Source organism: Phytophthora sojae (genome assembly GCF_000149755.1).
Source record: "Phytophthora sojae unplaced genomic scaffold PHYSOscaffold_10, whole genome shotgun sequence".
In the NCBI taxonomy this organism is placed as follows: Eukaryota; Oomycota; class Peronosporomycetes; order Peronosporales; family Peronosporaceae; genus Phytophthora; species Phytophthora sojae.
The window spans coordinates 1,877,154-1,888,708 of NW_009258124.1; the positions used below are offsets into that span (position 1 = coordinate 1,877,154).

Consider the following 11,555-nt stretch of genomic DNA (forward strand, 5'->3'; position numbering starts at 1 on the left):
AGCGACAATCGTGGCAAAAGTTTTATTTGTCCAGGTTGCAAGCGTCACTGAAAGCTGTGAACGATATTATTCTGCCCGAAACAGTAGATCTACGACGACGCCGAGGACACCAGACCCGCGTAAATCCCATTGCGTCCCAGCAACTCTTGGTGCGTGCCCTGCTCTGCGATTCTGCCTCCGCTGACGACGCAGATCTTGTCTGCCTTGCGGATCGTCGACAACCGATGCGCGATGATGATGGTCGTACGGCGTTTCAACGCCATCACCTTGTCCAGAGCCTCCTGCACCACCTTCTCGCTCTCCGAGTCCAGCGCACTCGTGGCCTCGTCCAGTAGCAGGATGTCGGGGTTCTTCAGGATGGCGCGCGCGATGGCGATACGCTGCGTTTGACCGCCAGACAACTGCTCGCCCTTCATGCCCACCTGCGTGTCGTAGCCATCCGGGAACTTGGAGATGAAGTCGTGCGCGTTGGCCATCTTGGCTGCCTCCTCGATCTCTTGCTGGCTTGGCTCCTCGGCTAGACCGTACGCAATGTTCTCGGCGATGGTGCCGATGAAAAGCATGGGCTCCTGACCGACGAGGCCGATGTGGCTGCGCAGCCAGCTCAAGTTCAGGTCCTTGATGTTGTAGCCGTCCAGCATGACCTCGCCATCCACGGGGTCGTAGAACCGCTCAATGAGCGAGATGATGGTGCTCTTTCCGCCTCCGCTTGGTCCACAGAACGCTACGGTCTCGCCCGCTTCAATGGAGAGATTGTAGTGCTTGAGCACGCTCACTTCGGGTCGCGTCGGGTACCGGAATGAAATGTCCCTGAAGTCGAGTCTTCCTTCGAGCTTGGGCAGACGGACGCCGTCGGAGCTGAACGAGTCGATCGGCGTGACGTGGTCGCGGAGAGCGAAAATGGTTGAGCCGGCCTGGAAGGCTTTAGGCGCGTCGCCGAAGAACTTGGACGCGCTTCCAGCGATCTGGATCGACATCATGATGGCCATAAGCGTCCGCATCATCTCGGAAACGTCAATCGTGCCATCGTTGGCGCCGAACCAGAAGATGAGCGCGTAGGCAGCCATGAAGATGAAGGAGCTGAAGCCGAGAGACAACCCGTTGACTTGCGCCTCCTTGCTAGGGGCTCCTCAAGCAGTTCGTCGAACACGGCAGCGGATTTTTGCTGGATGCCAAGCGCGGCGACAGTGCGAATATTCCCGAGAACCCCCGACACGTGGGCGCCAGGGACAGCGAGGTCGTCCGAGATGAGAGAACGACCCTCCATTTCCTTCATACGTGCCAGAATTCCAAACGCAAGTAACGGCAGAATCGCCAACATGATGAGCGAGAGCAGCCAACTGCCGAAGCCGAAGGAGATCACGAGAGCAGCCAGCATTGTGAACACCGCCTGCCAGACCTGAGCCTGAGAATCACCCGACAGCAGCGCAACTTTGACGGCATTTGTGGCTAGGTCGGCAGTCAAAGCCCCCGTCGCGTTCTTCTTGTCGTCGAAAAACCCGACGTTCTGTCGGCAGAGGCCCTCAAAGTTCGCGTGACGCAGGCGAGTGGTGACCTTCTCCCCGATCAACTTGAAGCTGTACGTTTGCAAGGTGAAGAGTACAACCGCCACCGCGCCGACGATGTACAAGATGCCGTAGAGCTCCACGTTGTCGTACAGTTCGCCCAAATATTTCTGGTCGCCCGAGTCTTCGTACAGCCCGAACTTGCCCGTCATCGACGTCATCATCTCGGCGACTAAGAGCGCCGAAGCTGGGGTAAGGATGCCTCCGAAGCATGCACCAATGATCCCCACCACATAGTAGTTGCGCTCAGGCCTGCTGATCTCCGCCAACTCCTTCAACCCGAATGGCTTCTTGTCCAAGACGTTGGTCTCAACCGCGCGCATTGATGAGATATCCGTCTTCGCCGATGCAACACTAGTACGGCGTGACACGGGAACAAAACTGCTCGTCGCTTCAGTACCGACATGACGCTCCTCATTCAAGCGCAGTTCTTGAGTGCAATACATGGATCGGTAGATGCCGTCCACGACTTCCAGCAGCTCGTCGTGTGAGCCACTTTCCACGACGCGTCCGTCTTTCAGCACCACGATCTTGTCTGCGTTGCGAATCGTGCTCAAGCGGTGGGCGATCACCAGCGTCGTCATGTTCGTCGAAGCCATCAAGTCGTTCAAGGCCTGCTGGACGAGTTTCTCACTCTCGTTGTCGAGCGCACTCGTGGCTTCATCCAAGACGAGAATGCTGGGCTTGCGGACGATAGCACGGGCGATGGCGATTCGCTGCTTCTGGTCGCCCGAGAGAGACACGCCTTTCTTGCCGACCAACGTGTCGTAGTTGTCCGGCAAAGACATGATGAAGTCGTGCGTGTTCGAGAGCCTGCACGCTGCAACAGCCTCCTCCCGAGTCACGTTGATGCCGCCCATGGCAATGTTCTCGAAGATCGTCGTAGCGAACAACACCGGCTCCTGTGAGACCAGACCGATCTGCGAGCGCAGCCACTTGACATTGAGCGTCTTCACGTCACGGCCATCGAGGTAGATGGTGCCGCTGCTCGGATCGTAGAACCGCTCCAGAAGCGCGACGAGTGTGCTTTTGCCGCCGCCGCTGAACCCAGCAAACGCCACGGTTTGGCCAGCCTCAATGGTGACGTTGTAGTCGCGCAGGATCTGTGCGTCAGGACGGCTCGGGTAAGCGAAGTAGCCTCGATCTTGCCTCTGCAGGTCTCGGGGGTGAAGCCTTCGTCAATTTTCTCTGCGTCGATAGTGCTGGGCGTGTCCAGGATCACGAACAGCTCTTTAGCTGCTCCTAGAGCGTTGGAGACAGCAGTAATGTTTGGCGAGATCTGTCCAAGCAAACCTGCCCCCATCATCACTCCAAAGAAGGCCGCAAAAACGTCGCCGGGTGTTGCGTTCCCCTGCGAAGCCTTCCAACCACCGTACCAGAGGCCGATCGCCTGCATGAGCCAAGTGCTACCAAGGAACCCGGACAGCACCAAGGACGACGTCTTGTGCATGGCAATGTTCTCCTTCTCCGCCAGCAGAACTTTGGTCTCAAACTTGGCGATGGCCTTCTTCTCGCCGTTGAGAGACGGCACAGTTCGGATGGAGCCCAGAGTTTCCTCCGCCACCGAGCCAGCCTCGGCATACACCTTCTGCGCCCACTCAGCCTTGATACGCATCGTGGTGATCACCCAGCTCAGCGACATGGACGTGAACGGGATCACGCACGCCATGACCAGCGTGATGTCCCACCCGCGAGCAAAGCCAATGCCGAAACCCACGTAGAACTGGATCGTGTACCGGATGGAGTCGCCGAGCTTCTGCCCCATGCCGTCCTTGATCTTGACCGTGTCTCCAGCGGCTGGAAAGCTGAAGGGCGTCGTGCTGGTCGTACCAACCGATGTCCAGGTACAGCATACGCCTCAGCGCCTCGCTGCGTAAGGCCTTCATCTGTCGCTCCGCGCTGTGGTAGAACGACACATAGGACAAGTAGTCCGTGAAGAAGAGACCCACTGCGATGAGGGCGAAGTCCAGCGCCGCCTTGTTCACGGTGTCCATATCGATCGGCACGCTCGCAAACCCCGTCATGACGTCGCCGAAAACGATCGCCATGAACGGGAACAGGGCGCCGTTTACCCCCGTCGTGAGGATGCCGACCGCTAGCAGAAACTTGTCGAAGCCCGTGGCGTAGCGGTAAAGCTGCGTGAAGTTGAAAGAAGAGGAGGAGTCTTGCTCGCTCTCCTTGGAATCGGACAAGCTCGAGTCGGTGCCGTCGGCGTCGAACGCCGCCGTTGACGCACCCACGTCCTTCGCACGAGACGTCTCGATCGGTCGGTATGGTGCGCCGTCATCGTCGGCATGGTCAAGTCGAAAAACTGCGGAGATCACCCAAGGAATGGAGTGATGCAGTGGCAGGAGATTGCAGAATGACCGAGTTGACAAAGATTCCTGCACCGCAACAAAAAGAAGACCAACCAACACTCAGAGTGCGGTTTAGTTTTCGTGAGATCGCGTTAAGAAGACACAAGGATCGACGGACAATTTGCGACCAGCTTTTGGCTTGTCAAGAAGATGTAGGTGTTCACCACGCAACAAGCCCTCTGTCGTTCCGTGGCTTATAGTTTTTCGGGATACTATTAACTAAAGTTTTAACAGATCATAGCTGTCTATTTTAAAATAGACAGCTATGATCTTCAAAAGGATGGTGTAGGCGTTGGTGGGTTCTCAAAACACAAACAAACAAATCCAGCTCCGCGTTAGAATGCTATGATAGGCATAAAATGTACGTAAATTTGAATTTGTTGCGGTTTAGTCGGCTACCTACTCCCGGAGACGCGCACAGCTGCATCTCCGCCTACGGCGGTCGCATCGCTAGATCTCTAGGATACGAGTCCGCGGTAGGCGCCCAAGTAAAATGTACGTAAAGAGCGAGCTCCCTAAGCATAGAAGTCCGAAGTGTGATGTCTCTGCAACCTTCTCCCCCCTTCGTAATATTCATGGGTCGTCCTTATTTTCGAGTACATTTCGCGGACTTTCGAGTAAAGAGTGGACTTTCGAGTACATATACCTCTTTTGAACTCGTGCATTGCGTTGGCTTCCAGCTACTGACTCCGCTCTAAGAACGTTGAAGGTCGGTATGTCATTCACGATCGTAAATAACGTGCTACTAGCCCTTTAGGGAAACTTGTCTGATGTTTTCTGCTGGATAACGCTTAAATTCTCAATTAGCTTCCTTACATCCGCATAAGTGGTGGTTCGATGCGTTACTTCCCCAGATACATTCATGCTGTGTCTTCCTTCGGTCTCATCCAGGGTGGCAATGCCGGACGTGGCGCCTTTCCTAAGCCACGAATAAGGTTTATGTGAAATTACTCGGAAGTCAGTGAAGTGTACTCGCAATTAAGTAGCACCCCATATTCATCGCAGTCCTTCCAAGATCACCTTGTTATGTTGGAAGCGATAAATTGCGGCTTGGTCTGACGTTTTGACGGCATTGAGGTCACGGAGAGACGATGTTGGAGTGCCTTCATTCCAGGATTTTTCAGCTGACCAAAACGAAAATGGCCACATGTATATTTATAGTGCCGAGGACCTCATTATTCGTAGTCCGACTAGTTAGCGCCGCGCTGGGCTTGCTTTCATCATACCAGACCCCATGGCGAGCGGCGGACGCAGGTGACGACGAGACGAATAGCAACAATTCAATATTGCCTTGAACCATACTCACCACCTCGGTAGTCGCCGGTGTGCGTTGTGCCAGCAGTTCTACGCCTCTGGGTTCCGTGACAATGTGCCGGCGGGGGTGAGTCGACCAAGCGTAGCCATCTACCATGAAGGTTTCGATCTAACGGACTGCTCGATGATGACAGGAGCTGCTGCGTGCGCGACGAATGCTGATGGAGCGCAGCACGGAAGACGACGGACCTACAAGCCGATTGATCCGCGAAGGATTCGACCGGTTCCTCGCTGATCTTGCGCGCGAGCGCGAAGCCCTCGACATCAGCCAGCGCACTATGCCGTTGGACGTCTGCGCGTTCTGCGTGCAGTTCCTGCCGTCTTCGTACAACGTGAGCGGCGACGGCGACGAGGAACAGCGCGTCCAGAGTCCAACCAGCTACGCTGTCCGGGCAGCTCCCCCTTCGGAGCTCATGACGGCTCGCTGCAGTACAGGGGCTCAAATGCGCTCAAGTCTCGTGATTCAGCATCAATTTCCGAGCAAGGCTACAACCTCAGCAGCTCTGGGTAAAAGTCCACGAACGGCACGAATGGCAGCGAGAATCCATCGACCTCGAAGCTGCACTCGACCTGCCCCAACTGCTTCAATGTCACCACCTCGATCGTCTCCGACGTATCGTCTTCTGTCAACAGACGCCACGCGGGTGTTGCGTATCGAGTCGCCAGTTGCAGCGCTGCACTCGATGTCGATGGGGCAGGAATACGACCAGCATCGCGTTCTATTGACGGAGGCCTCAGACGTTATGGGCAACCTTCGCGAGCAAGAGAAGCAGCAGACAGCGACAATCCTGCGGGCTGAGAGCAGCAAGCGGGAAGCTTATTACCAGCAACGCGCGTTGTCAGCGAAGTTGGTTCAGAGAATGGCTCGTGAACGGGATGAACGGATGACGGGGGCGATTGATCCAGAGTCGCAGCAACATCAGAATATCATCGACGCGCTTATCCGAGGAGCAGGGACTTTGTACACTGGTGTTGTTGTCGCTCAGCAGGAGAATAAACCTCCAACTCCCGCACCTCGATCAAGTCTCACTGCAGCAGGCTCCAAGATTGTCACGAAGAAACACGGTCGCCACTTTAAAACCGAGCTCTTCTTCCCAGCTATCCCTTCACGAACAGCGCCACAAAAGTCTAGTAGAAGTTGAAGTTGGCGTTGGCGTTTCATTGGTGACGAAGTCCCCCCTTGCATTGATGCACTCACTTTTGCTTATTGGCTTTTTCAAGGGTCCATACCCGCATTTACTTACCTGATATCAGTTTAGAAGAAACGGGTTAGGGCTGACATTCTGATTGAGTCGCCCAGGGCTATTTTTGACCAAACAATTCTGTGTTTACTGACATTTCCAGAATTGTGACATGAATAGAATTTGAGATTTCACTGCATAAAGATGTAGAGTTTAGTGGCCATATGTCATTAAATCGGAGGTACACGATTTAGAGGGCACTTTCCAAACAGAGAAATGCTAATTTGGCTCAGCAACAGGACGACGGGTGCAGCTTTATCTAAAATGCTACAGTTTATGGGCTGTGATGATGTGACTAAATGCCTCGTCGCATACGTTCGTACATGTACCCTGATTTAGAGCGGAGGGAACACGGTCAGCAAGCTTATATACGGAAGCGTCAGACTCAGTCTCCTACAGTTTATTTAAGAAAATAAGATTGGACAGACTCTCGCTTCAAGCTCGTGCCTACCAGCCAGACCTGCTCAAGTGCCCGCGAAGCAGGGCCGCGCGGTATTTGCGTAGGCGTGCCCAGCGACGAGCATTCCAGCGAACGGAGCCGTTGCCCCAACTCGGACTTAGTTTTCTATTGCGGGGGTCTGGGGGTGCAACCCCCAGCATGTAAAGCTCGCAATGCACTTCTTACATGCAATGACGAGTTCTTCATGTAGTTCTATGATAATAGTGTTCCTAATCGAAGATGTGATGTCAGATCGGAAGCTGCACTGATCTACAAGTACACGTGATCGCTTAGACCCAATTAATCAACAGCTTCATCAGATCCATAGTATATACTAATTTGGAAGTCATCGGCAGTTACTAGGACCCCATACTTTATGCGTGATAACTTGCCCAACCATACAAACGCAAAACTCACCTTCCTTCGGTGTATTCAAAAACATAATAGTGTATGCACGTAGCTACATTTTTTTCTTTTCATTAGCGTTGCTGTTTACAGACCGAGCCATCCCTGGTCGCTGAAGAAGAAACCGATGGTAGAACCTGCCGACAAGCCGAAGAACAGGCAAAACACCATGACAGCGCCGCCCGACTCGCGGTCCTCCGGCTTCAGCATGCGCGGGGCAACGCCCATAGTCACCGTCGACAGGAATCCGTTCGTGACGCCAATGATGAGGTTGAGCACGATGTTGTAGGCGATGGCTCCCATGTCGTCGAAGCCGAAGGAGTAGAGCGACGTGCCGGCAACGCCCATGAGCAGCAGCGGGATGAACCCCAGACGGATGATGGAGAGACCGAGGCACCACTCACTGGTCAGCAGCTTGTACACCGCAGCGCTCGTCATCACGCGACCGAAGAAGTCGCCGTAGTTGTACGAGCCGACAATGCCGGGCGAGCAGTACCAGTTGGACGTCACCGAGTGCGTGACGTCCGAGTACGGTGGCTTGAGGTTACGCGCAGCGGCACAGCCGAAGCCCGGATAGACCGACAGCGACACGAAGAAGACGAGGAACTGCGCCAACGCAGGCACCCAGATGATGAGGAAGATGCGCCACAGGTTACTGCACGTCTTGCCGAAGGGCAGCGTGGCCAGGCTCTCGGCCCGCATCGACTCTTCATTGCGCTCGACCAGGAACTTGACGCACGGCAAGTTGTTGAGATGGCGGTACACGAAGAGCGCGACGATGAGCACGACAATGAGGAGGCCGAAGAAGAGGTAGAACGAGAGCTTGGTCGAGTCACCCGTCTGCTTGACGCCACCCACGGCCAGACGCAGGATGGTGAGCAGCGAGACGTTGATGATGCCAGCGGTACCGTTGCCGATCTGCACGGCCTGCGAGAACTTGGGGATCGGGAACAGCGCAGCGAACGTGTAGTACGTGGCCTCCGTGAGTGAATTGCCGAAGCCGATGCAGCAGAAGCACACCAGCACGAGGATGGCTCCCGTCTTCTCGTTGGAAAAGTCGATGGCGCTGAAAACCATGATGAGAATCGCCATGAGCATGAAGATGCCGTAGCCCACGCGCACGCGGAAGTCGCGCGTGATGGACTTGTCGAAGCCGAAGAACATCTGCAGGGCCTGACCGATGACCATGGGCCAGGCCGTGCACAGCGTCGTGAGGAACGAGAAGTCGAGTCCGGAGTCGGCGAATTGCACGGTGTAGAAGTCTTGAGCACTCAGACACGAGTAGTACGCCCACAGCACGGACGCGTTGAGGAACATGAACATGTAGAAGATCTTGCGCTCGTTCTTGATCATGTCCTCCCAGATTTCCTGGGGCATGCCGTCGTGTCCGGTCTCAAGGCTGTCATCGTCTTGGATCGGTGAAATGAGCTTGTCAGCCTTGGTGGGCGAATGCATAGCGGGTGATCGACCTTGGCTATAGTAGTAGTTGTTGTTGAGCGGTAAATTGTAGAATGGGGGACTGGGAGCCGGGCGCTTCGCCACGCGGTCCTCACGACCGGTGTCGTTGACTTCGTGCTCGTAGACGAAAGCACGACTTTCGCATGGTAGTGGCCCGACTACCAATAGATCCTGATCAGCACGCCTTACTTACCCCTTTCGAACTTGGTTGCACTTGAGTCACAAACTTGCTTACTTGAATAGAAGAACGCATGTGGCACGATGTGTTTCTACAAGCTGTAAATTTACTGTGTCTGTATATAATAGTAGCCTGCTATAGTTTATAACTCTTAATTGTTGCTGCAAAAATACGCAGAATACCCATTCAGAACAAGCACCATTGTAACGATCTTGTGTATTTAACTAGTTTATGGGGGTATTTCACTTTTTGTATGCACTCAAGTTGAATGAACTGAAAGTGAAAGACCTCTTTCAGTAAAACTCAAGTTCCGGGTGTAGCAGAAGGCAAGTAGACTTTGTTTAGGATTCGACAAAAGGCCCCAAGATACAAGAAAAATGAAGAAAACCATGATATGCAAACTTGCTGTATCTGCTTGCATTACATTTAACGTATTGAAAGACTTGATCAACAAACAAGTTGTAAGAATCGCTGGATCATTCACGTGGGATGTAAGCTTAAATAGCTCAGACTGCTTTGCCTGTTAGATGAGCGACGGTGGAGTGAGGCCGACATGAATCATTGTGTATAACTTTTCGCAGGCCTTGAATGCATGAATGAATTGCTTGCGTAGAAGGCGCAAATTGAACTTGAATTTTGACTTCAATTGCATCAAGTCGGTGCTTACCCAGGCGCAGGCGCGTATCGCTCGTGAACACCAACAATTCCTGGTCTTCACCGTGAACGTGCGAGTTCACGAGGCGGCAATGCGCTGCCGATCGCCAATGTCACACAGATTCCGCCTCGACTAGGTCAGCGGTGCTGCAAAAAACTAAAACTGCAACACCACGGCCGCGTACGGGGGCTCCAAGTTGCGGTTTGCGGCACAGCCGAATCCAGGGTACACGGCCAATGACACGAAGAAGACGAGGAACTGCACCAACGCGGGGACCCAAATGATGCAGAAGATGCGCCACAGGTTACCGCACGTCTTGCTAATCGGAAGCGTGGTCAAGCTCTCGGCCTTAAAGGACTCCGCATTGTGCTCCAGCAAGAACTTGACGCACGCACGGAATGGTCATCAAACGGTAGTACACGAAGAGTGCCGCAATCAGCACGATGATCAGGATGCCGAAAAAGAGGTAGAACGACAGCTTGGTCGAGTCACTCGTCTGGTGGACACCGCCCACAGCCAGCCGCAGAATTGTGGCCAACGTGATGTTGAAGATACCAGCGGTACCATTGCCGATCTGCACGGCCTGCGAGAACTTGGGGATCGGGAAGAGCGCAGCGAACGTGTAGTACGTGGCCTCCGAGAGCGAGTTACTGAATCCAATGCAGGCGAAGCACACCAGCACCAGGACAGCTCCTGTCTTCTGGTTGGAGAAGTTAATGGCGCTGAAGACCATGATCAGATCGCCATCAAGATGAAGATGCTGTAGCCGACGTGCACGCGGAACTGGCGGGTCATCTTCTTGTCCAGACCGAAGAACATCTGCAGACCTTGGCCGATGACCATGGGCCACGACGTGACCAGCGTCGTGAGGAACGAGAAGTCGAGTCCGGAGTCGGCGAATTGCACCGCGTAGAAGTCTTGGGCGCTCAGACACGAGTAGTAGGCCCACAGCACGGAGCCGTTCAGGAACATGAACATGTAGAAGATCTTGCGCTCGTTCTTGACCATGTCGTCCCAGATCTCCTGCGGCATGCCGTCACGCCCCGTTTCGACGCCGTCATCGCCTTGAACGTGTTGTACTTGTCAGCCGTCCGGTCTGAACTCCCCCCGCTTGTGAGTTCGTGCCAGCAGCACCTGTCCCCTGCCATCCGCTGACAAGCAGACCGATAGTATGGCGTTGCGGTTGCGAGCAGACAATGCTGTTTATGCCATTGCTGCTCGGATGGTCGAAGTTGAGCCATCCGCTGTCAACTGAGACCAGGCTCACCAGTCGGAGTGTTAAACGTCCCCCCAGCGGTGTCGTTGCTCCAACCACTCGTTGGAGCTCGCTACATGTATTAATATCGCTGTCTCTAAGACTGCATTTCGCAGCCCGCCGGTGGATTGCACACATGTACTGTAGCCACATGAACTGGGACGACTGCATAGGGTGGGGCGTGCACGCCCCTGGCTGATGAAAATGGCCCGCCCTTATTGGTGCGACCAGCGACTGAGTGCAAATTTTTTGTGTTCGTCCAAACTGGCTCAGACTGAGAGCAGCACGACTTGGCACACCGATCGAGTCGGGGGTCGATGGCTTGCGGCGCTCCAGCAACCGCGACGCCGATGAAAGAGAGACCGCACTCTCCACCCAGCACCACTGGGCTGGGCCAAACAGACCAGCACTGCTGGCAACAGCAGCGCCAGCCACCCGTTCCGAGTCGATGCAAAACGCCGACTGACTGCCCGTTGCTTGCACGGTGTAGGTGGCCCATAGCGCGTGACCGAGCGACTCTATCTGTCACGACGCGACCGTGTTCTCCCAAGAGACGACGATGTTGAACACGCTCGGGTACCGGTAAATCGCTCTCCACGTCGAAGTCCTCCTCGGCGTAAGTAGGCAGTCCCCGAAGCAATCCGCGGACTGCTTACCGGCGGCCCAAAAGGCAACTTGCAGCGCATTC

At 54.6% G+C, this 11,555-nt stretch overlaps 4 protein-coding genes across 4 annotated transcripts; 1 reads left to right on the plus strand and 3 right to left on the minus strand.

Moving 5' to 3' along the window:
• Positions 1–89: 89 nt before the first annotated feature.
• On the minus strand, positions 90–3,861 carry PHYSODRAFT_339546 (hypothetical protein; the record flags this gene model as incomplete). The annotated part of the gene is made up of 5 exons (XM_009537514.1): positions 90–1,119; positions 1,149–2,716; positions 2,788–3,362; positions 3,400–3,742; positions 3,802–3,861. The coding sequence occupies 5 exons, from the start codon at positions 3,859–3,861 to the stop codon at positions 90–92; spliced, it is 3,576 nt and encodes a 1,191-aa protein (XP_009535809.1).
• A 1,530-nt stretch (positions 3,862–5,391) lies between these two features.
• On the plus strand, positions 5,392–6,378 carry PHYSODRAFT_525738 (hypothetical protein; the record flags this gene model as incomplete). Its single annotated transcript, XM_009537515.1, has 2 exons — positions 5,392–5,976; positions 6,094–6,378. 2 exons carry the CDS (start codon positions 5,392–5,394, stop codon positions 6,376–6,378), a joined length of 870 nt encoding a protein of 289 aa, XP_009535810.1.
• Positions 6,379–7,408: 1,030 nt separating this feature from the next.
• Positions 7,409–8,776, minus strand: PHYSODRAFT_525772 (hypothetical protein; the record flags this gene model as incomplete). Its single annotated transcript, XM_009537516.1, has 1 exon — positions 7,409–8,776. The coding sequence occupies one exon, from the start codon at positions 8,774–8,776 to the stop codon at positions 7,409–7,411; it is 1,368 nt and encodes a 455-aa protein (XP_009535811.1).
• A 992-nt stretch (positions 8,777–9,768) lies between these two features.
• Positions 9,769–10,644, minus strand: PHYSODRAFT_259852 (hypothetical protein; the record flags this gene model as incomplete). Its single annotated transcript, XM_009537517.1, has 3 exons — positions 9,769–9,993; positions 10,034–10,372; positions 10,453–10,644. The coding sequence occupies 3 exons, from the start codon at positions 10,642–10,644 to the stop codon at positions 9,769–9,771; spliced, it is 756 nt and encodes a 251-aa protein (XP_009535812.1).
• Between the last annotated feature and the right edge of the window lie 911 nt (positions 10,645–11,555).